Source organism: Clytia hemisphaerica, unplaced genomic scaffold (assembly GCF_902728285.1).
Source record: "Clytia hemisphaerica strain Z4C2 unplaced genomic scaffold, Clytia hemisphaerica genome assembly, whole genome shotgun sequence".
Taxonomy (NCBI): Eukaryota; Metazoa; Cnidaria; class Hydrozoa; order Leptothecata; family Clytiidae; genus Clytia; species Clytia hemisphaerica.
The window spans coordinates 1,547,835-1,571,823 of record NW_027104378.1 but is presented as its reverse complement, the minus strand read 5'-3'; the positions used below and the strand labels follow the sequence as shown (position 1 = coordinate 1,571,823).

The 23,989-nt window shown below is 34.2% G+C and overlaps 1 protein-coding gene across 1 annotated transcript; it reads left to right on the top strand.

Moving 5' to 3' along the window:
- Positions 1-194: 194 nt before the first annotated feature.
- Positions 195-7,721, top strand: LOC136819018 (uncharacterized). The gene is made up of 7 exons (XM_067075176.1): positions 195-1,050; positions 1,908-2,179; positions 2,945-3,030; positions 3,469-3,647; positions 4,106-4,215; positions 4,564-4,834; positions 6,018-7,721. Exons 1-6 carry the CDS (start codon positions 656-658, stop codon positions 4,656-4,658), a joined length of 1,137 nt encoding a protein of 378 aa, XP_066931277.1. The 5' UTR covers positions 195-655; the 3' UTR covers positions 4,659-4,834; positions 6,018-7,721.
- Positions 7,722-23,989: the final 16,268 nt, after the last annotated feature.

The window sequence follows — 23,989 nt, the reverse complement described above, 5'->3', positions numbered from 1 at the left end:
AAAGAAACTTCAAAAATAGTACCAAAAGTTTCAATTTATTAGTTTTTTCAGTTTTAATTCACTTTTTGATGTAAAAATGGATTATCATTATTTTGCAAGAATTATTATAGATAAAATTTTCGGTCTTCATTTTGTTTGTAAAAATGAGATTTTGCCGATTCATCTAAATTTGAGTTCTAATTCGGAAGAACAAAATGGCGGCGGTAGGTGAATCTGAATGTGGTTCTGAGGCAACAAAAATGACAGAAAATCAAGAGCCTTCCATCATCAAGAAGCGCAAACCTCGCGGTCCATACTTGCAATACTTAAGAACTGATTCACCCACACCTAAAAGAACCAGAATATATTGGGCAAAGAATTATGCAGCACATCAAGAATGTTCTGGTGGTAGCAGTAGTGTTGCTGCTACTGAACTGGTGATGGTGCTGATAACAATGATGATAGCAGTGCTTCCAAACTTTCCTCATCATTATTGATAAATGCAAATCCTTCCAGCTCACAAGCAATCTCGCCATTAAAAGACGCTGACTCTGCTCCAAATAAGAACCAGGATGATGAACACACAGACTCTTCTACTGATAACGACACATACAACGACACAGAAAATGATGACTTATTAGTTGAGTATTCTGCTGATCAAATTGATAATGATAAAATGGTTTTGTTTACCACTAATAAAGAGAACAATTCTTCAATAGAATGCATGACAAAGGATACTGATTCAGCAGTGCACCCAGGGTGGCAAGAAGATTCATTTACTACCGATACCAAAGAATATTTAGAAGAGAATGACCCTGCCTTGGTTATAGATTCAGATAGTAACGATGATGATCTACCCGATGAAGATGACCTCCAATTCGATTTCGATATTGATGATAAAGAAGATGATATGGAACAAAATGTGGACAGAAATGACTCTAATAATGAAGATAATTCTTTTACTCCTAAAATTGTGGAGACGTCAGGCTGTGATGAAAATACTCCCATATTTGAAGGTTCCAGTTTGACCCTATCAGTCAGTATAATGCTTATCATGACATTTGTAATGAGGTAAACATAACAAAGGCCAAGAGCCCAATTGATTGTTTGGTTTGTGTCCTAGAAGCTTTAAAAAAATGGGTCGGATGGTTGGTAGCCAAAATTGGAACCTTTTTTAAATTGTAAGCGACCGCCAAATTTAGTTTTTTCGTCCATCCGCCTGAAAAACTTTTTTGGCCATCCGCCAAATTAAATTCCCGCCAAAATTTCTTCCTTTAAGGTAAGCAGGGGAGTTGGAAAAAAATGTCCTGAGTGAAAAATTTTCAAAAAATTGATTAGCGGACTGGACGCTTACCTGAGAGTAGATTCCTTCCATAATCCTGATTGAATCAACAAATATTTTTGAAAATTAAAAAGAGGTTTTTTAAGGTCTATGGAAAGGGCCAATCAAAAATTACGTTCGTCCAAATTGCCCTATTTCTAGACCCCCTCCCCTTTTGTACATTCCTTTTTATATCAATATTTTTACCCCCCCCCCCACCTATCTCTTGGCTGACTTTGATATTCAAAGAATATGATTTTAGCATTATCCTGTCATTTTATACACAATAACCTTAAGGGATCTAATTTTCGCGGTAACTAATTTTCGCGGAGCTAATTTTTACGGGAATTAATTTTCACGTTTTTGTACCGTACCGCGAAAATTAGTTCCCTTAAAAAGGTAGTTTAGGGGATTAACAATTGTTTCTGGTTATTGATTCAGATAGACTTGACCCCCTCATCCGTTTGTTTTGGTTCACTTTTTGCTGACCCCTCCCCCCTCAGTGATGAACGTACTTTTTGAATGGCCCCAAAGGAATCTCTGGGTTGAATTTGCCACATAAGGTATGGTATCAGTTATAATTAATATACTTATTCTATAACTATAGGCATCATATATCTGGAGTTGCACTTATTGACTTGTTATCACTGATTGAAGTTCACATGGTTTCAAACAATATATTTCAAACATCAATCAAATTTATTCGTAAAGCATTTACCAGAGCTCGAGGTGCAATCACTTTACATTATTTTTGTCGCAAGTGTCTCACATATGTTGGAAAAGAAGACATCGAGTGTAATGTTTGTATGGCTGGTACCAAAAATAATGGATATTTTGTGGTAATACCATTGTTGGAAAGTCTCCAGTCCTTGTTTTTATGTATGTTTCCCATTCATCTAATTTGATTTTTTTATCACTGCTCTAAATTGTTTTGAAAAGTGTTCTGGTTGGATCCAATATTACAGTCTTAAAATCAATTTGAACACGAAGCTTTATTTCTGCCAGTATTTATTGACGTAATTATTAAAAACACATGACAGCACAGCTCCTCTACCATTTGTACTCTAAATATATGGTTGATTACATTTAGTTTTAGATTTGTAAGGGACAAGCGGGGCGATAAATCCTTAATAGCTCCGCTTTTTTGTAATTGCCCTGATGTAAATAAAAATTTCTATTGGTTGAAAAGTATCGTGCGATATCTTTAGAGCATTTTGATTGGTTAACAAAATATCGTAGGAAATTTTTAAGCCACTCAAAATCAGAGTGTCAGTCGAATGTTTTTTTATAGTTTTCGACTGTTTCCGAATGTTTTTTATAGTTTTGGAATGTTTTTATAAGTTTCGAAAAGAATGGTGATCGAGTGTTCTTCAATTCTTTTTTTTGACCATTTAATTAACGCGGAATAACAAGGTATTCTTGAGTGATTTTGGCTTAATAACCCCTCGTTTCATTGAAAACACTTCAAAATAGCCCTCACTAACACTACGTTCGGTTTATTTTGAAAAGTTTTCAATGAACCTCGGGTTATTAATCCTAAATCACCCTCTAAACCATGTTATTACTACTACAAATAGTATATAAAATTATGTCTACCTGTTTATCAATCCAACTACAATCTACCTATCAATCTATCACTTCCAGATGACGGTTTCATTGATAAACTGAAGTATCCAGTTCAAAGAAAGAAGAAATGTGACGCTAACATAGAAGATATCATCGATGGACAGGTACAATTTTGTTTTCATGTAAAAAAACTATTGTTAAAAGTTATATGCAATACAAATTATTTTTAGCCTCAGCCCCCTTCCCCCTATTGTTAACATCACTTGCAAGTATTTCCTCTGTACAAGTTGCTGCAAAAGCTCCCTCATACACTTCAACCCATAGTGAGACCTAATGTGTATGGAAGGAGAGCAAATCTGAGTCAGTGTGGGGCTAAGTATTTCAGTTTCATTATTGACCTTTTGACTTCAATCTCTCAATGTATTATCATGAGTTTAAAATATAGACACTGGATAAACAACGTATATAAGGTATGAATCACTTAAAAACCCGCTTCCACACTAATGCTGGCTCTTAAAAACAATATTTTTTACAGGTTTAAAGTTTTAGTCAAAGGATATATCTCTTAATTGTCTCTGTTTCTGCTTCTTATGACTCGCCAGGTTTACAAAAAGCATTTCTCGTCAGATGGATTCCTACATGGCACCACTAAAAAGCAGAAATCGAATGAAATTCATATCTCCCTGCAAGTCAACACTGATGGTGTCAGTTTGTTTAAAAGTTCTGTAATGCAAATTTGGCCGATTTATTATACCATTAATGAACTAGCTCCATCTTTCAGGTATTTTTCATTATATTTTCAATATATAACGCATAGTCAACCTTTCTTTTGAGAATTTCAAAAGTTTTGCTTCAATGACATTTCATTTGCCTTAAATAACAAAGGAAACTATTTGTTTAAGTTTTAAAGGACCCCTTTCCTTGTTTTTGATCTTTATACAATGAAACTTAGTCTAAAACCCCCAAAAATACATATTCAAAAAACATAAAACTTACTGCTTGTTCTTGTTGGGATACAGTTCTTAAGCCAGTACTGATTCTCAACTTCCTTTTCTTACACTCATACTAACTTTCCTGTGCGAAATTGTTGACAACTTTGTGCGAAGAAAGAGCTTTAAATGCTAATATTTTGGGAAGTTTTAGTTGCTTTTCATATGATTATGAAGTAATTGTCTTCTTATTATACATAAAGAGATGCAGTCCCTTTAAGTACTTTCATTTACATTTTTATGTTTTCAGGTATCAGAGAAAATATCGTATTTTTGGTGGCCTTTGGTTTGATAAAAAAAAGCCTGACTTCAAATCATTTCTAACTCCGTTTGCTAAAGAGCTTGTTGACTTTGAAGAAGGTAATTTCTTACTTTTGAAATTATTCTTTTCTATTAAGCTATACACACAACTTTTCCTTCGTTCAGAGCGAAAACTTCTCTTTCTTCAGTTTTGCCAATGTTTAGAATGTTGAATCATGAAGCAAAGCAATTTAAATGTTATTTTACGTATACAAAAATAATAATCCTTATCATCAACTTGAAAAATATAAGCAATCTGATTGGCTCTTCGGATTTTTCTATATTTTCCTTGCCTAAAGGCTCGGAAAATATGACGAAAAATCAGAGCTCGAAAAATATATCCCATATTGTACTCGGTACCGTGCGATAACTATTACTTATTAATGAAAAGTATAACATATTTTATAGGAAAGTTGCTGAATACAATGGATGGAGAAAAGTTGGTAAAGGTTTATTGTCTGGGGTATTTGATGCCCCTGCCAAAGCTCAATTTCAGAACATAGTGCAGTTCAATGGGGAATATGGTTGTCCATATTGTCTTGAGCCTGGGAAAACAGTCAAAGTTGGTGTTAAAGGACATACACATTGCTATCCATTTAATTTTGACTCCCAAACTGGACATGCCGCTTCAAGAACCCACAATGGTACATTAGAACATGCTAAAAAAGCACAACATGAGGTGAGTATTATAGAGGTTTTCAGGTTTTACCAAAGTTGCGTACGTTAGCGAAAATCCGTCATTATGGAATAAAACTTCAAATTTGAAGAGGCAAATTTACATTTTAATCCATAATGGTTGAAGTTATATGTGACCTAGTCAAACTAAAAACCCTCTACACAGTTTTGTTATAGTCTTCTTGATTATTGCGCCGCAGCGCGTATCTTGTTTGGTAAAATGTGCGCGCGATATACTAAATTGCCCTATATGGCTAAACTTTTTTGTTTCGTGCATTGCTACATGACTCTCGCGTTTCCTCAGATCGCTCCGTTTTCGCACTAAATCCTCATATTGCAGCAAGAGAACTTCTATGATTGGTTTGTTTCTCCGTTTTCCCGCGCGTTTATTCATTTAAACCAGTTGCTATTGCCTACCTCCAAAAAACTTTCTGTTCTTGCCAGCATAGTTCTTCTTCTGCTGGTTCAAGAACAAAGAGTTGTCTACACCTTCTACATGATGATTAAACTGCTGTCAGGCTGTTGCCAAACTATAGCCTAGGGAAGTACCACCTTCGTACAACAATTGTTGCTCCTTCACAATTTTTCTTTGGTTTTTGTGAAGAGTTGAATTTTGGATCATGATTTTTGTGTGATTGTCACAACACAAGAAATGGTTAATGATGATGAAGTTTTCTTATTCCTTCCTATTGAAAAAAAACAGCAGAGTTTTTTATTCATTCAGACATGACATTGCAAATAGCAAAAGGTCTGTACTATGCTTTTCTTCCTTTTTTTCTGTATTTTTACACATGATAGTATGCAAAAAAATCATCTCTCAGAAATTTTGACATTTTCCTTGGTTTATTGTAAAACGTTCTCCATTTTGTAAAGTAAAGGTGTAAGGTGAAGCATGACGCTACAGATCAAATCTATGTTTTGACTGGACTCACCAACCTTTATGATTATAAGGGTACAGTCTGTTTATTGCGACAACTCTTTTTAAATTCAAGATCCCCTGAGAGTGTTATAGTGTTTTCATCATACTTTAATATAAGGTGTTTGTTTGTCATTAAATTTTTTGTTTACAACTTGCAATAATCGAGGAAATGGAAAAAGGTTCCTCAAGTTTCCAATTTTAGGTGCGCATTGAGTGTGTGTATGAATTAAAGGAAATATATAACTGTTTTTTTTCATTATGCTTTTAGACTATTAAATCTGGTAAAGAATCCAAAGAATTTGGTGTAAAAGGTTTCTGTTGTCCAATGTTCATACCAAGATTTGATATCATCAACGGATTGGGAGTTGATTATTTGCATAACACGTTACTTGGTGTAATCAAGATGTTGGTAAAATTATGGTTTAACAAGAAATATAAAAGTGAACAATGGTATATTGGGGATAAAGTCAAGCAAGTAGATAGAGCCATAAAGTCTTTGAAATTGCCTAATCTCATTAGTAGGGTACCAAGAAATATTGAGGATGATTTAAAACAATGGAAGGCTTCAGAGTATCGAACATTCATGTTATGTTATTCCGCTCCTATTCTTGTTAATTTTTTACCTACAGAATACTTCAAGCACTACTGTTTCCTGGTCAAGGCCTTGTATTTGTTATTACAAGACTCAATAAGTGAAAGTGATCTCTTATGCAGTTCTCTCCTTTTGAAGCAATTTTGCATGCAAATTGAGCGGTTGTATGGCGAAAGATATAATTCTTACAATTCACACAATCTTCTTCACATGACTAAAAGTGTTAGGCAACTTGGGCCACTCTGGGCCCAGTCCTCCTTTTGGTATGAGGATTACAATGGTGATTTTAAACATCTCTTTTACGGTACACAGAGCGTTGACATGCAGATTGTCACTAATACAATAATGCAACATAGAATTCCTGAAATAGCAAGAACACTTCAACCAGGCTCCATTGGTTATAAATTGTACATGAAGATGACTGTGCGTTTTCACCAGCTGACCAAGGCCACTGGAGACTTTGTTGCTTCTGGTATCAAAACAATTGGTATTTTATCCAAACTTGATCCTGATTTTCCAGAGAAGTCAATCATTAGCCATATCTACCCTGCTATTTCTGACATGATGCGTTTTAAACGTTTATATTTCCACGGGTGCATTGTTCAATCAAAAGCTTACAAGCGTGTGACTAAGCGAAACACCTACACTATATACTATCATGGTCGATTTGGATATTCCTATGGTTTTATCAAATATTTTTTGAAGGTATCTTTAGAAGCTAAAACTGAGTACCTGGCAATTATTGAAATAGTTACAGTAAGGAAAGACACTATGTTGAATGGAATTGAGCATATCATCCCAATTAAAAGTAGCAACAATATTGATGTATGTAAGGTGGCTGACATTTTGGAAGTATGCTCTTCTCTGTCACTTGCATCTGGAGATTACATTGCACATTTTCCCAACAAACTTGAGAATGATTAAAGGTCACAATATCAGTCTTTTGTATTTAGTTTTCTTTAGAATTTTCGTTCTTAACTAGAGCTAACCATTTTATTTTTATTTTTGATACCGTAGGATCACATAAGATTCCCGACATAACATTCCACTCGCCACTTGAAATTCTGACTAGTTGAAGACAATGAACCAAGTTGGCCGATTATAAGAATAATCCAAACATGACTTCTTTTTTCCGTTTTATGATTTGCCAGCTTGGAGTGGAGTGATTCGGTATGCCCAAAAAAACTAGCGGAATGATCCCAGAAAAGCGCCAGGAATGTTGGGAATCAGAATCAGTCAAAGTTTGTAGCGGGCATTGCCCTAATTTCATTCAATATTATGAGAAATTACAATTTTGTTTCAAAACATCTCCATGATGTCAATTTGTAGAACAGTTCATTTGTTTACATTTTCTATTATTATAGAGATAATCTTATCATATATGATTAGTTATTTTATCTCCTTAGTTTTTATTATCTCCTTAATGTGGCCTTAAATAGTGCACACTCACACTTTTCTTCAGTTAACATCAAGTCACCACAGAGGAAGGAGCTCTCTAACTCAACTCAATAATATTTTTCATGGTCTTGTGGATCAATCATACATTCACTTGACTTATTGCTGCCAGCCACAGCATTTTATATCTGGCAAGCTGGTAGGTTTTGCTTTCCTTGTTTTTCTTTCATGGCAGCCATTTTGTTTTTGTAGGTGTGGCCTTTTTCAGTGTTTGCTTTCATTCATTCTCATTCATGGCAGCCATCTTGTTTTTCCTTTGTTGGGCCTCTGTCTTTGCACTACTAAGTTAAGCCTTAATTTATGAGTCAACTTCAACTATTCAATTCTATATTCAAACTAGACTTGTAATGAGAGATTTATTTTATTTATTTAGTTTGAACTTCTACGTTATAAAGGTGTTCCAAACATACCAGACAATTTGTTGAGTACTTCCTTGCCACAAAGTTGGTTAATTATTTAACGAAGACAAAAAAGTAGTTGAACTTGTTCTGATTTTGTTTCTAAAATCCCCTTATAACCTGTGTATAGGCACCTACCTTTCTCTGACCGTAAATTATTTTTTTGGAAAGTAATTTATCATATGATAATGACGAGGCGAGAAGTGTAATTAAATTCTCAGACTTGTTCCTTTGTATCCTTTAACTTGACCGTATTTTTTCTAAAAGAAATTCAACGGTAGACTGATATTTTGGTATTTTTGAGATCTCTCTTTTCATTGATCATGTTTCTGTATCGTTTTAGAAAAAAAACAATATGAACAAATAATATTAATATTTAATCTATCATTTGGAAGCTTTGACAAATGATGACAGATGATTGGCATATGTAAAAAGCTTTGTATAATCTTGGTTTCATTGGTTAGAGTATCGGATGCAAAATCTATGTAAGATTCCCTTTTTTTCAATTTTGTTTAACATATTACAGCGGGGGGGGGGGCACTCCAGGTATGTGCGGCCCTTAAGGGTAGGTTTTTTGGACTTTGGAAAGTGCACTGTAAGGGTCGATTGGTGAGCAAGTGGGAAAAATATGCACTGTAAGGGTGTAAAATTTGAAAAGATATCAAATTCTGAGGTAAAATATGAGAAATTTCAAAAAATTTAGCCATTAAAAGGGCAAAAAATTTAGAAAAATTGCACTGGTAAGGGTCGATTTTCAGCAAAATTTTTCCTGCACTGTAAGGGTCCGACACTCAACCAACTGTTTGGAACTTTCCTTCGAAAGCTGTACTTTGATTAGGAATCTGACTATAAAAAAACCTTTCAATTCGTGCTACTTTTTGTCTGCAATCGTACAAGTTGTGAAATAAAAGTTCAAAGTATAATTTAAGTACAATTTAAGTATAACTTAAGTACAGTCATGGAGTTATGGGGATTTAAGATTCGTTTTGAAATTTTGAACTGTCAAGAAAAGAAGGGAGTATCATTTGAGTATAATTCTATATTGCTTTTATCGAATTCGAACCAGACCCCGGATTACTAGTTTATACTTTTTTTGTACTCCATAAGAAACACAGCCAAAACGTAAATTTCTTTTTTGGCTTTATCCTCTCATTTTTCTTTTTTTTGTTTTTAATTATACTTTTTTTATACTCCATTGTTTGAAGTACAAAAAAAGTATAAAATGCGCTATTTTGACGAATTATACTTTTTTTGTACTCCATTGCTTAAAGTATGAAATAAGTATAGTTTAAATGTACTCCGATATGAAGAAGTACAAAAAAAGTATGATTGTAGTACACATTAAGTACAATCCTCTCAGCAAGATTTTGGTGAGGGATTTTCGCAACTATAGACACCAAGTTAGTGTCCCGTCAGCAGCTTGAACTGACTTCCCAATTTCCCTTCGCATGGGTTGACCCAGGCGAAGGTTCGTTCACTTGTTTCAATCAGCTCTTTTTCAACAGTATAAGTAGGATCCATTTGTGAATCTTCCTGGTTGCCAGGTAATACCTGGAAGTTAAAGAAATTGATATTTTATAAAGCCCAAGGAACATACTCTCGTGTGCATAATTGTAAGGGGGGTCAAATAAGCAAGGAGAAATATTCCCCTTTAGGCATCTCATCTCATATTTAGTATTGATAAAGATCTATAAATAAAAACAAAACAGACTTTCCAAACCAACGATCTCAACATCTTTTGGAACTTCTATGTCTGCTTTATCATTTATATACAGTCTCTACCGAACATATAGAATTCTATTGAGGTAGTTTTGTAATCTGCTCTAATGAAATTTTCTTTTCGGTTTATATTCGTTAAGAAAAGAGAAGAAAACATTCTAAACTTACAAAACTTAAATCTCCCTTTCTTAAGGAGACAACAACGTTCCCACGACGTCGACAACATCTCATCAACTTTCCTAAAGCAACGTCGCTTAGCTGCCTCACGTTCGATCAAAAAGTATTAGTCACGCGACGTTGAAAAGAAATGGTTAAACGACGTTGAGCTGACGTTTCAAAGAAATATCAAAGAAGATTGCGACAGAGAAAACAACACTGAAATGATAATTGACTAAGAAGACGCAGCTTGCCAAATCGATCAATGAGAGCCTATCGAAATCAACCAATGAGCGCTTACCGACACCAACCACTGAGAACTTACCAAAACCTGCAAAATCAACCAATGAAAGGGAAAATGACAGCTTCGATGAAAAAAAACAAACTTCAAAAGGAAAAGGGAAAAAGTAAAGAAATCTACCAAAAATACCAAAACGAAACGACAAGAAAAAATACAGGATGAAGAGTATATCAAATATGCTGATGAGCCTTGCGCATCAGAGAAGTGTGACATCGATGCAATGCCAAGAAAGAGTAGAGATATTGAATGGTGTAAATGCGAAAGCTGTGCAGATTGGTGGCATGCGTATTGTCATAATTGTGTCAAGGAACCCATTACCAACTTTGTTTGCGATGATTGTAAACACAATGACATTACAGTTCATAAATGATTAATTGAAGTTCTGAACTCAATTAAACGGACACTATTATTATGTTGGGTGTTTTCTGAAATTATATCTTCTTGTTATATTAATTCTTGTAAATATTCCAAGGCTTGTGTTTGGTATCAAAATCACGTGATCTGCGATCTAACGCAGAAAAACTTGAAGTATAAAACCTTCAACTACTCAAAATGGAAACAATAAAGACAAAACTCACAAAACAAAAAGACACTATAAATACAACAAAAATCTAGAATGAACATTCACAGAAAATCAATCAGGTTGGAATTGAAAAGGAAAATATGATTACATAGAAATCCTTCAATGCAAAACTAGTGATCTAAAGTGACTACATGGAAAGAAGTAACTCAATATGAGTCAAAAAATATTTCAAGAAAACACATTATCTGTTCCTCAGTTTTCGACCTACACAGGATTTCGGCCTTTTACGAAAATATCCTCCTATATGATGGAAATAGGGTTGTGTAGGTAGGCCAAGCAGTGTTAATTAGACACCACCACAGATAAAAAGATGTAAAAAGATGTGTTTAGTGAAAGTATGAAACGCGCGCAAATATAAAATAAACTAAAACTTAAAATCCAAGGAACCAGCCGAAGAAACTAAAATAACAATGAGAAAGAAGTATACTTTCTACTAGACAAATTTGCCACACCTTTGACACGTTTCTGCCACAACTTTGTAGAAAGCATACTAGAAGGAAAGGAACTGGGATTGGATCGCCACTATCCAACCCTGTGGCTCTCACACACATTTTACAGTTCAAAGAAGAAGATGGAAAGAGTGGGAAAAGAATGAGAATTTAAAAAAGTTGGACTAGAACCCGGTTCGAAGCCCCGTACACCCGTGACCGCTCACCGCAAAAGCTGGCGAACTTTTTTTTTTTTTTTTCAATTCAAAACATATATTTACCCGAAGGAAGGGACACCAAGTTTAGAAACCTAATTACAAATGGTGCAACCTAATAAAGAAATGAAAACTATTAAAATAAAATAAAAGTTTTGTAAAATCTAATCTAAATAAAATCTAATGTTAGTCGTATGTTTTTTAAATATACTTTTGTTAAATATTTACATTTTTAGTTTTTTAGTGAAAAATATATACATCTAAGAAGCATTCTGTGTGCAATTACTGTTCCTGATGAGGGGGTGGTTGAGGGGCGTATTTATTAAGGTAGAATTTTCGGACATGTGATACTAAGTCTAGTGGTTCAAGGATTTGGAGATTTTTGTCATCGTGATGCTCTTGTAAGTTATTCCACTGTCGTGAAGCTAGCCGTGTAAGCGAGTGAAGGCCAAAGGTTGTTGTGTTAACGTTTTTGATGAAGAGAAGGCTGATATGGTTAGCTCTAGTCTCAATGTCATGAGGGATTAAGGAAATGGAGAAAGTGGAAAGGCAATCGGAAGGCAGATATCTGTTGAGATAGCGATATATAAACATGATGTTAAGAGTTTCAACAAGATCGAAGAATTTTAGGATTTTGAGTTCAGAGTAAGTTACGGTAACCGATGCTCTGGGTTCTTGAAAAGTCATAAGCCTGATTGCTGTATTTTGCAGGACCTGGATTCTATGTGTCACAGTATTATCACAAAGACCCCATGTTTGACAAGCATAGCGAATGTGAGAAGAGAAGATAGCATGGTATACATTGATAAGATTTGGAAGAGGAAGGTAGTAACGAAGTTTGGAGATAGCTCCATTAGCTCGACGTAGTTTAGTGGCAACAACGGCAACATGTTGTTTCCAAGAGAGATGTTCGTCCAGATGGACACCTAGGTATTTTATGGTTTTGCTTGGAGTGAGGCGTTGACCTGAGATTTCAATCCTTGGAATAGTGTCAAGGGGACGCCTGTTCGACCTGAAGATAATATATTCTGTCTTGCTGGCATTTAGAGATATTTTGTTTGCATTGAGCCAGCTGACGAGAACTCTGAGGTCAGAGTTTACTCTACCACAGAGAGACCAAACGGTTTGGGAAAGATTAAGGAGGTGTGTGTCATCAGCAAAATGATAGGTCTCAGAAGTTCTAATGCAATGATGGAGATCATTGATATATATAAGAAAAAGCAGGGGTCCGAGAACAGAACCCTGGGGGACACCATGTTTAATAGGTTTTAAGTTTGATTTTATTCCTGAAATTGAAACAAACTGGGATCTATTGGACAGGTATGAACTAAACCAGACTTTAGTAGATCCTCTGATTCCATAGTGATCTAATTTTGAGAGAAGAATTTCGTGATCAACGGTATCGAAAGCTTTTTGTAGATCGACAAATACACCACATGCAAACCCACCAGAGTCAAGGTGATTTCGAACTCGCTCTAGAATGTTCATCAGGGTGTGAGAGGTTGAGTGACCTTTTCGAAAGCCAAATTGTCGTGCATAAATTTGGTTAAATTGGTTGAAAAATTCAATAACTCGAGAATACATAATTTTCTCATATATTTTTTCGATATTGGACAAGAGAGAAATAGGGCGATAATTTGATACTTCTAGTGGAGATCCTTTATTTTTGAAGACTGGAATTACTTTAGAAATTTTTAGTACATTGGGAAAAATTCCAGTTGTGTAGGATTGATTTATTAAAACAGAGAGAGGTTTAGAGATTTTATCTTGAAGTAATTTTAGGATTTTTATTGGAATACTGTTTGGTCCAGATGACTTAGAGGAAGAAAAGGACCCAATTATCTTAGCAACCTCATCAGAAGATGTAGGCCTAAGAAATATGGAGTTTTGGTTTCTGTGTTTAAGGAAATTGGAAAAGTTTTGAAAAGATGGAGGAATTTTTTCTCTGATATTATCAGCAATGGACGTAAAGAAATTATTGAAGTGATTGGCAACTTTGTCAGGGCTAGAGTGGACCTGACCATCAATTGAAATAGAGTTTAGAATTTTTTTGGTCCTTCGTTGAAATGATATCACGTACCCCGGACCAAACTTTTTTCATGTTTTTTGAATATCTTTGAAAGTATCTTGTGTAATAATTGGTTTTGCTTTGCTTACAGAGATTTACAATTTGGTTTCGATAGGTCGCATAAAGGTTGCCAAAGTGGTCAGCAATGGTTTGGGATTTTGATTTGAGAGATTTTCGCTGGTAGAAGTCTCTCTTAGACATTGATTTAATTATTCCGGGTGTAATCCAGGGTTTGAGCTTAGATTTTATCTCACGTTTGGTGAGCCTAACAGTGGGCACATGCCGATCTACAAGCACTTTCATTTTATCATTGAACACGTTAAAGCATTTGTCAGGATCTAGGTCAAACCTGTCAAATAGAGCATCCCAGTCGATTGCAGTGTAGTCTTTGATAAAGTTGTCCTTATCAAATTTGGACCAATTTTGTTTTAGATATGGACCAAAATCCTTAATTTTGTTGTAATTAAGTTCAGGAAAGAGACAAAACTGAGGCAGATGATCAGAAATTGTATAGCAAAGATTTCCTGAGATTGTCATGGAGGTAGCAGGTCCAGAAAAAATATTGTCAATCAGAGTTTTAGAGTGATCAGTAACCCTGGTCGGCACAAGAATATGAGGAAGTAGGAGGTTTGAACCTAGAATGTCCAGGAAGGAGTTGACTGGTTCTTCATCACATTTCAAAAGATTTATGTTAAAGTCGCCAAGGAGGAGAATTTGTTTTTTCTCCTTTGATAATTTGTGTATTAGAGGTTTAATATAGTTAGTATTGAAAAGGTCTATCGACATACATGGATGGCGATATATTGTTCCCACAACAAGGTTGCTTTGTGCAGGTCTAGGGATCTCTACGAAGATGGACTCAAGATTTTTAGCTAGATAGCAGATGCTATCTAGATCTTTCCTTGGAACTGGAATAAGGGATCTAGAAATGTAAAGGGACACTCCTCCAGCTGTTGACTCAGTAGGGGTGAAGAATTTTTTGTAATTTTCTAAGGGGAAATCGTGTTCCCCCTCTTTAGGGTGAGCAAGATTTTCATCATCAGTTGTATTTCTTGATTCAGAAATACCTATAAAGTCAAAATTAATGTTGAGCTGAGATAAAAGGGTTTGAAGTTTGTCAAAGTGTTTGGAGATGGAAGATATATTGAGGTGAAATGCTGAGAGACCCTCAGATTTGTGAGATAGAAGCGAATTAAATTCTTCACATGTAGTATAAGAGCAAGTGTTAGATTGGAATTGTATGTCATCAAAATTTTCATCATTGTCACTGGTTGTTATACCAGTAACTATGTCATTAAGGTTAGAGAGGATAGATTTAAGGTTTTCATTGAGACTAGGGCCGCCAGCATCAGGCTGCTGTATGCTTTCTTCTGGGGGGAGGGGAAGGGCATTATTGATACAACGTGGACAATACCAGTTGTCATTATTATTATTCTCGCTAAAGGATTGGAACTCTTCACGACTGAGGCCCGAGCATTTTTTTTGGTGAACCCATAGGTCACAAATATCACATTGAATGCAGTTGCAGTTGTTGCTAACAGACTTGAGGCATATTGAACAGTTGTACATACAGAAGGCTTTTAAAACAAGTTCAGTTAAGGATAAACAAGATAAAAAATAAAGTTTAAATCTTACGGCAACAAAGAAGAAGTGAGAACCATATTGAAAAAAGTTATTTTAGTACAGATTTTTCTTTGGTGTCGGTGTCTTGAGGGAAATCAGTTGCATGTTCATGATTGAGGATAAGGTGTCTGAAGTCGTCCTCAGACTCGAATGCATGTACATTTCTGCCTCTGAGGTTTCTGTTGGAGAAGCAGACCTTGAGGTTACCCTCAATGTCACTAAAGACAAATTTAATCGAGCTGATACTTTCAGCAGAATGTTGACACAGTCGTAAGGTTGAAGATCGGGTTTTGGTTAGCGATGGACGTGCAGTGATTCCTCTTTTTTTGAGATCATTGCGGTTTTTATAGATTCTGGAGACCACCGAATGTTTGTCAAACCTCATAATGTATGATTGTTTGCCATTTAGAATGGGCCCAATTGGATGGGCTTTGTCGAACCCAGTTATGATTTCATCATCATCTGGAAAAGATTCTATTAGAATTCTCTTGGCTTTAGTTGTCTGCTCGTCAGGCGTATCTTTCTGTGTAGCAGCCACACCGTCCATCACAATACAATTCCTTCTCGAGTATTGTTCCTGTCGGTCCAATTCATTTCTCAGGTGTGACGATGTTATCTTTGAGATAGCCAGGGCAGATTGATTGATGGTCAAGTCTTTCTTCAAAGATATAACCTCCTTACCAAGAATGTCAACTTTGTCAGATAAGTAGTCTACTTTTGTTTGTAGCGCAGCAATAATTGCCCTAAGTTCCTTGGGACTATTGGATAAAACCACTGCAGGTGACATTGGTGTAGAGTTGATTGATGTTGAGAGGTCAGGTATGCCCTTACGGAAACTAAATGCTCGTATTCCATTGAAAACGAATATAGAATGCATTAAAATAGAATAAAATTCTTGGTTCAAAACTTTGATGAATTTCTAATTCATTGGGTATCAAAATGTATTTAAGTTCTAGACTTTAAATTACATATAAATGTATAATAAAAGATTACGTTGAACTTTAGCAAAGAAAATACAATTCTAATGTTGTTTCAATTAAATTCATTTTCCATTAACTTTTTTAAACGTAGTAAAATTATATTTTTAATGTGAACCACGGATTCACTAAAATAAAATGCAATTCAGATGCTCTAACAAATTAAATGCATTTTTTATTCCATTTTTTAAACGCATTTAAACTAAATTTTTCGATATGCTGATGAATTGACAAAAAAAATGCAGTTCAAATATTTTAACAAATAAAATGCACTTTCCATTCGATTTTTTAAACGCATTGAAACTAAATTTTTCGATATGGTTATGAATTCGATAAAGTAAAATGCAGTTTAAATAGTTTTACAAATAAAATACACTTTCCATTCGATATTTAAACGTATTGAAACTAAATTTTTCCATATGGTCACGAATTTGATAAAATAAAATGCAGTTCAAATAGTTTTACAAATAAAATGCACTTTCCATTCCATACTGTTTTAATTTTTTTTGCTGAGATTCATTTTTTTCTAATTTTGTAAAACCAAAAAATAAGTAAAAAGATAAATTAGTAAAGATTAATACCAGAGTAAATAGTCACGAGACTAAATGCAACCTAATATATTTTAAGTAAAAATATAGCCACGAAAGAATGCGGCTATCGCGAAATCGCACCCTTACAATGAAGATCGTAATCGTCAAAAATAAGGCACACTGATGACAGTACAGTATTTCGCCATCAATTTTAAATCTTTAATCCATGTTTATCATGTTTTGTTAAATCTCCTCCTTGATTAACTCTCTCGCAGCTGTTCACAAGCTAGAGGAAACAACCCCTAGAAACAAACTCGGTGGGACCCCTCCTCACTGGAAAAAGCCGCCAAAAAATGGTCCCGGTGATAAAAATACCCTGAAATTTCATCCCCATTGAAAAGCTACAAGAGCTCTTATTGCCGCTGGGAAAAAAACATTGAGACACTGAGGCCATATCCTCACTGGATTTTTGAGCTGTAAACATTAGAATTTGAAATCCCCACTCATTTAAAAACAAGCGGTTTTCCACTCCCATTGGCATAGCTCATTTTATCTTCACTGGCTAAATAACTTTAACAGGGTCACTGAGACAGGGGTGTCAGGAAATGGATCTGAAAATAATATATAATGTTATATGTCATTGAATATGCTATTTTTCATGAGTTAAAAATTACAGTTCATTGTGGTAGGTTTCAAAATTAAATGATGTCAGAAAATAGATAAGTACTTTTCAGGAGTTCTGTCTTTTTGAGAGCACGACCAGTGCACGAGTTTTAAAAAAATCAAATACAGCTTTTTGTGCACAATGCAGGGCGGGTCGGGAAATCATTTAAAATTTTGAAATTTTAGTGACCCAGCCGCCCTCACGATTAATAACGAAACTTTTTTTCTCTGAACCAGATAAACTTTCGATAAGTTTTTTATCGGACAAAAAGTGAATATTTGTCTAACAACAAATACTTTAAATATTCGAAAAAAACTTGGAAAAGCGAGCGCGTAGCAGCCATTTTTAGAAGCTCTACGCGCAAGATAACAGAATATGTTAGCTTTTAGTTGCAAGTAGCGCATGATCCTGAAGTAGGATGAATTTTTCCGCAAATTATGAACAAAAGTTTTTGATGTTATTATTATCACATATCATAGTATTTCACAATAATGGCGCAACTTTTTTCTGATTCTAATCATAAGTTTTTTGTCTGACAAAAAAAATGAAAATCTAGGGTCTAATTTTCTGTCTTACTTGTAAAAACGAGACTAGCACAGTATTTCTATGGATTTGTAAGTTGAGCTAGTTCACAATAATAAGGACAGAAATCTTGTTTTTATCACAAAGAAAATATCGTTTTTGATGTTTGATTTATCCTTCAATGCAGTTAAGAAACTTAACCAAAATTGTAAAAATTTGTGACAATTTTTTTACGTTCAAAATTCTCAGATACGTTTAAAATACATTTATTTTTTTCGAATAATTTGGGTAAATTGCTCTGCTCCATTGATAATTGTAGCAAATTAGTTAGCTAAATTGTTTTGTGTATTGGCGGTTTAGTTTGATCAAATTACGAGCAATTAGAACACAAAAGATTTGAGAAAATTGATGTTTAAAAGTTTTATTTTAACAAGCCAAGTTGTCAGTTGTGTCAGTCGCATGTCCGTCAGGCCATGAGCTATGTTAGGAAGAGTCTCTCTTCTTGGCTTAAATTTAACAACTCCAATGTTATTTCCAAAATTTATCTATTAATATTTATTTTCTTTCTAACTTTCAGGTAAAACCATAATATACCGACGGAATACTGACACACAATTGAAGGATGATTAAAATCACGATATACCAAACAAAAGACGAAGACGCCATCTTATTTTTCAATTTTTTAATTTTTTTTAAATTTTTAATCTTTTATTAGAATTTTCGTTGTAAATTTTAACTTTAATTTTGTTTATTCTACTAAAGTCTATTCACGATAAGTGTGCACTCTTTTTTCTTTTACCTATAACTTTTGAAGGAATTCTTCAATCTTTATAAAGTTGGTATCGTTGGAGAGATATTTGTGAGTGGAACAATTTGAAATAAAAAAATCTTCAAAAGAAGTCTAAAAATGAAGATGAAAATGAAGAAGAAAAATATGAAGACCTTGTAGAAAAGTGCTATAATTCTCATTTTCACTGGAGAGATTCTTTGATCTTTGGAGGTCATCACTGTGTAAAATTTCACTAAGATATTTATTCAATACAAAGTTATGATACAAAGTTAATAAGTGATTGACCCCAAAAAAACAGCAGAAAACAGCAGAAAACAGCGCTTTTAGACGTCAATTAGCTTATAACTTTGTTTGATATCTTTTGACTGAATGATTATTTTTGAGAAATTTTTTCACAGTGAAGACGTTCGATAATCAAGGTTTTACTTCAGTGAAAATGATAGTTATAGCACTTTTCTACAAGATCTTCATTTTCTTCTTCTTCATTTTTATCTTCATTTTTAGTATCATTTTAAAGATTTTTTTATTTCAAATTGTTCCACTAACTAATATCTTTCCAATGATACCAAATTTATAAAGATTGAAGAATTCCTTCAAAAGTTATAAGTAAATGAAAAAAGAGTGCACACTTATCGTGAATAGACTTTAAATAAAATATTCCATTTGCAAGTCAAACGATTAGACTTGTATCCTGTATCTCAAAACGCAGTTAATCTGAGTGAATATTAACCAATAACCCATCGAATACAGCTCAACAATGTATACCCCTTACAAGCATCGATAAACCTCGGAAAATAATAAAAAAATGCCCCGATAAAATCCCTATAAGAACCCGAATACTGGTAGTGGTATTCTTACAAAGAAAAGAAAAATAATGCATTACAAATTCTCGATTCTTATGAAAAATCTTTCCTATAAGAAATATTTCAGATATTGAAAAGGCATTTTAAATTTGGATTTTCAATTCATTTGAAATCTTGTCCGCTATTTAAAGTGCATTTTAATTTTGACGCCGTTCATTAAAAATGTATTTATAATTTTCCTCAATTCTCTTTTTCATGTTAAAAATGTATTTGTAATTGTGAAGTATCAAAAAATTATAAAATTGTTCAAAAAAGTAAATGCAGTTAAAATGAAATCCTAATGAATTATATATCCTATTTTTTCAAATGTTATTTCAATGCAATTAAAGTGCATACTGTATGCTATTCCATGATGCATTTTATTTACAAAGTTTTTACTCTAGCAATGCGATTTAAATTCGTTTAACATTTTTGTCCAGGTCCAGGTTTCACTACATTTAAATTGCAATTAAACTCAAATTTCAATGAAAAATTCGATGCATTTAAAACGCGCGGAAGTTCCGTAAGGGTGAGTTCAGTCGGTTCTTGGTTCTTTGATGTTTGTTTGGTTGATGATCTGAGGTTTTTGTTTGATGATGTAGATTTTTTATCTCCTCCAGCCATGGTTGAGTTTATGATAAAATTGGTTGAAGACAGTTGAAGCAAGTTATTGAGTTATTAATGCAGTTTCTTTGAATATTGTATGTTGAAGGATTATGCAGATTGTTGCAGATAGTTGTAGATGCTTTGAAGCTGGAGGAAAGTTAGTTTTTCAAATTGTTCTCAAAATTTTCGTAGCTAAGCTGCCATCTTGTTTCGTCGGCTGCCGTGAATATATAGTGAAGACATAGTCACAAGAAAATTCCATAGTTAGGAAGCGAACAATAGTACGTATGATAGTACACGGTATAAGGATTATTTTTTTATTTTACCCTAAAAATGAAATTTTTACTGTACATTGTAGGTAGACGCTCTTACTTATTTTATTTCAAGGGACATAGTAGTATTATACCAAAACGTTATTTGGTGATGAAAGAGAATTTAATTAATTAAAATAGCGCTATTGTTTTCCGGCTCGATGTTATTGAATTCGACTTTACTCGGGTCCAGACTTCCGAACCTTCATAGCATTGAACAAAATGGCGGATTGACTGTAGTAATATCTTCAATTTTTACTGTTTTTGCAACTATTCTTTGGCATGCCTGGTGAATATTGCTCAGTGTTTGGCTGCAATACGTCAAGGAAGTCAGGCATTTCAATATTCAAGCTCACCAAGGATAAAGGGGACCCTTTTACCAAAAATTGGAGAGGTGATGTTTTGAATTTTATCACTCGTGATCGAGTGGTCGACGATCACTTCAAACAACTAATTTTGAATGACAAGGTTTACATTTGTGCCAGACATTTTGTTGAGGATCAAATCACTGTAAGTATTTTTGACCTTAAATTCTTCAGTTAATGTTAAAGGAGATGCAAAGCAAATTTGTTTTTTTTTTATAATAAAAGACTGATCAGTCTAGACTTCTTGACTTCGTATATGCACCCCACTCCACAACCAGAGAATACACAGGGACAGGAGGTATAATCACCCACAAGAAAAGCTAGTCAGGAATTCTTTTTCATGGTTATAGCTTCATATTCATATTTAACATGAAGACTGAAGTCATCACATGCCGACCCAAAAAAATATCAGCGTTTTGATTGGTCGAGAGCATCGAGATATTCGTGATATTTCATATTTCTCTAGTATGGAAATATGACCGCGTTGACTTTTGGGGCACTGGGTAAGCGACGGGAGAAAAATCAAAACAAAACAGCCAAAAAGAACTGACTTTCAGAGAAACTGACTTGGGAATCAAAGGGAAAACGCAACAAAAATATTTTCAGATTAACTTTTACTTTGGAGCTCTTCCATAAAAGACACTAAAATCAAATCTGATGAACTAAGAAATTATAAAACTACTTGAGACCACCCAAATATTTTCAGCTTTTGGTATAAAATTCGTTCGTGTGATAAAACCAAACAGTTTTTTATCCATGCATACAAAAAAACTTGAGATTCTTGAATGTTTGCCAATAAAATTTCTCATAACATAGCAAGGGAAGTGAAATGTGTTGTATTAAACCAAATGACGAGTGATTTTTATAAAAGTTCTCTCCTAATTCTCGTTCTCGACAAGGTACGTCCTTGAATTTTCAACTCAACAATCATTACATCTTCCTCCTAAAATTCAAAACATTTAAAGCTTGACGATAATCAAGAAAGTATCCAAATTGTATTGCTCTTGAAAAAATGTTGTTCTTTAACCATTATTACAAGCATACCGGGTGACCCACGAAAAAGTTCAGACGTTTCCCAACATCTTGAGGCCAAACAAATGTCCCAAAGTGCTTGGAGTTTTGATATTTAGAAAGTAGATATCCTAACTTAAAATTTGAGCTATCACTTTTTAAATTTAACCAAATTGTTCTCTACCTATGAGCTTTTAAAGTCAAAATTCACTTCTGCAGTTTTGGACTTTCTGAAGGCTTTTTTGATGCTGTAGCAGATGTACCCGGCAACATATCTTATTGATTGGATTTCGTTTATCGTCAGCTCTGTTACTACTTTCCTTGGTGTTGGAAACAAAAACTTTGTCCTGTAGGCGATTAAATTTTGAAGTACTTTGTGGTGAAAATAATTATACAGCCCAACTCAATCTGAATCAACTTTCAACTTCTCTTGCCAGGATTTGAATGTGTCCTTTTTCTGGATAAATTTGCTGAAGTGTTTTATTAAATTTTCATTGGAGGGTCCTTTTCATTTGACATTTCAAAATATTTGTCACTAATTGTGTCAGAATAGGACTTTAAGTCTTTTTCCATTGTCTTCAGAATTTTGGCTTGATTTTTGACTGCGTCTGGAAAAAATGGGTCCTCCAAGGCACTTTTAATTGCTTCCTTGACGGAGAGATAAACATTGATTTCGAATAGCTTTGCATCAAGACCATGACCTGAAAATTGATAAAAAAGTTTATGAGGAATGTTTTGAAAATTACTGTCAGTTGGGGTTACTTTCAATAAGAGAGGGGTAACTTTCATAAAAGCCAGAACATGACATAGCTTGTTTAAATTCTAAGGAAAATTTTCAAGTTGCAGACCAGAACAGTGATTAAACTTACTCATGGCTTTTTAAGAAAGTAACCCACTATGTATTCGATTCAGAACCTTAAATTCTCTTTATAACTAGCAGAATGTTTGCATCTTTTCCTGTTCTTTTTATCGACAACACGTAACATAATACTAATAGATATTTTTGCAAAGAAACACAGAAAATGATCATGAAAAGGCAAACAAGGATAGGATGGGGGTTATCCTGCTGCGTTGCAGCGAAAATATAAATATATTCAACATATTCAATATGTATACATTCAATATATTTAGATGTACTATTTACAGCTGGAAAACGGAAAAGTATGGAGAAGCACAGAAGCTCTTGTTGGCTTAAGCAGCTTAACTTTTGATAAAAAAGGACAGCATGTAAAACACTTAATTATGTGATGCTATTCACCTTTCTCTTGTTTATCTTTCTTCTTGGTTTTGCATATGTCTTCGTGTTTTTTGAAGTGGTATTCAATTGCATATTTCTTTTCACAATTTTGGCATGAAAACTTCTTTGACTCGTTTTTCCTGGGGTTTTTCTTATCTGGTGGAGCTTCTTCGACCACTTTTAATATCTGCTCTACTTCTTGTTCGTTCACAAATACCACTTTTACAACTTTAGGCACTGGAGCTTCGTGAAAATTTTCCCAATCCTCTTCAATTTCTTCTTCTTCGATAATAACTTCATCTTCTTTACTCCAGTTTTCTTCTTCTGGTGAAATATCTTCATCAAAATCTATATCTTCTAAGAAACTATCACAAATATTTTGGTCTTCGTCCATCTTTTTCCACTGAACTGTCTGATTTTGGTAATTCTTTTACCTGGCGCGCTTTGCTTACAAAATGAAGTCGGGGAAAGGGAAATACGGGAAACTATCGGAAAACCGGAAGAAAATCGGAAAAACGGGAGAAAATAAAGCGTTCTGATTGGTTAAAAATAGAGGCTCCGCGTCGGAGTGCGAAAAATAGCTTGAAACTAAACAATGGCTTGAGGACACAGCTCGAACCGAAGAGATCAAAGGGATGCTGACAACATATTTATCCACCTATGGTCTTATATATTCTTGGTTTGATGATTCATTGATGTTTTCGTCGTCGAGCTCGGCTGAAGCTGCTACCTCGAGATTATCTGGTAAAGAAATTTTTTGGTCTTCTATTTCACAAAAGAAATCTTGGAAGAAATCTAAGATATCCTGTTGAAACTTCATTTTGTTGATACCCATAATTGATAATAA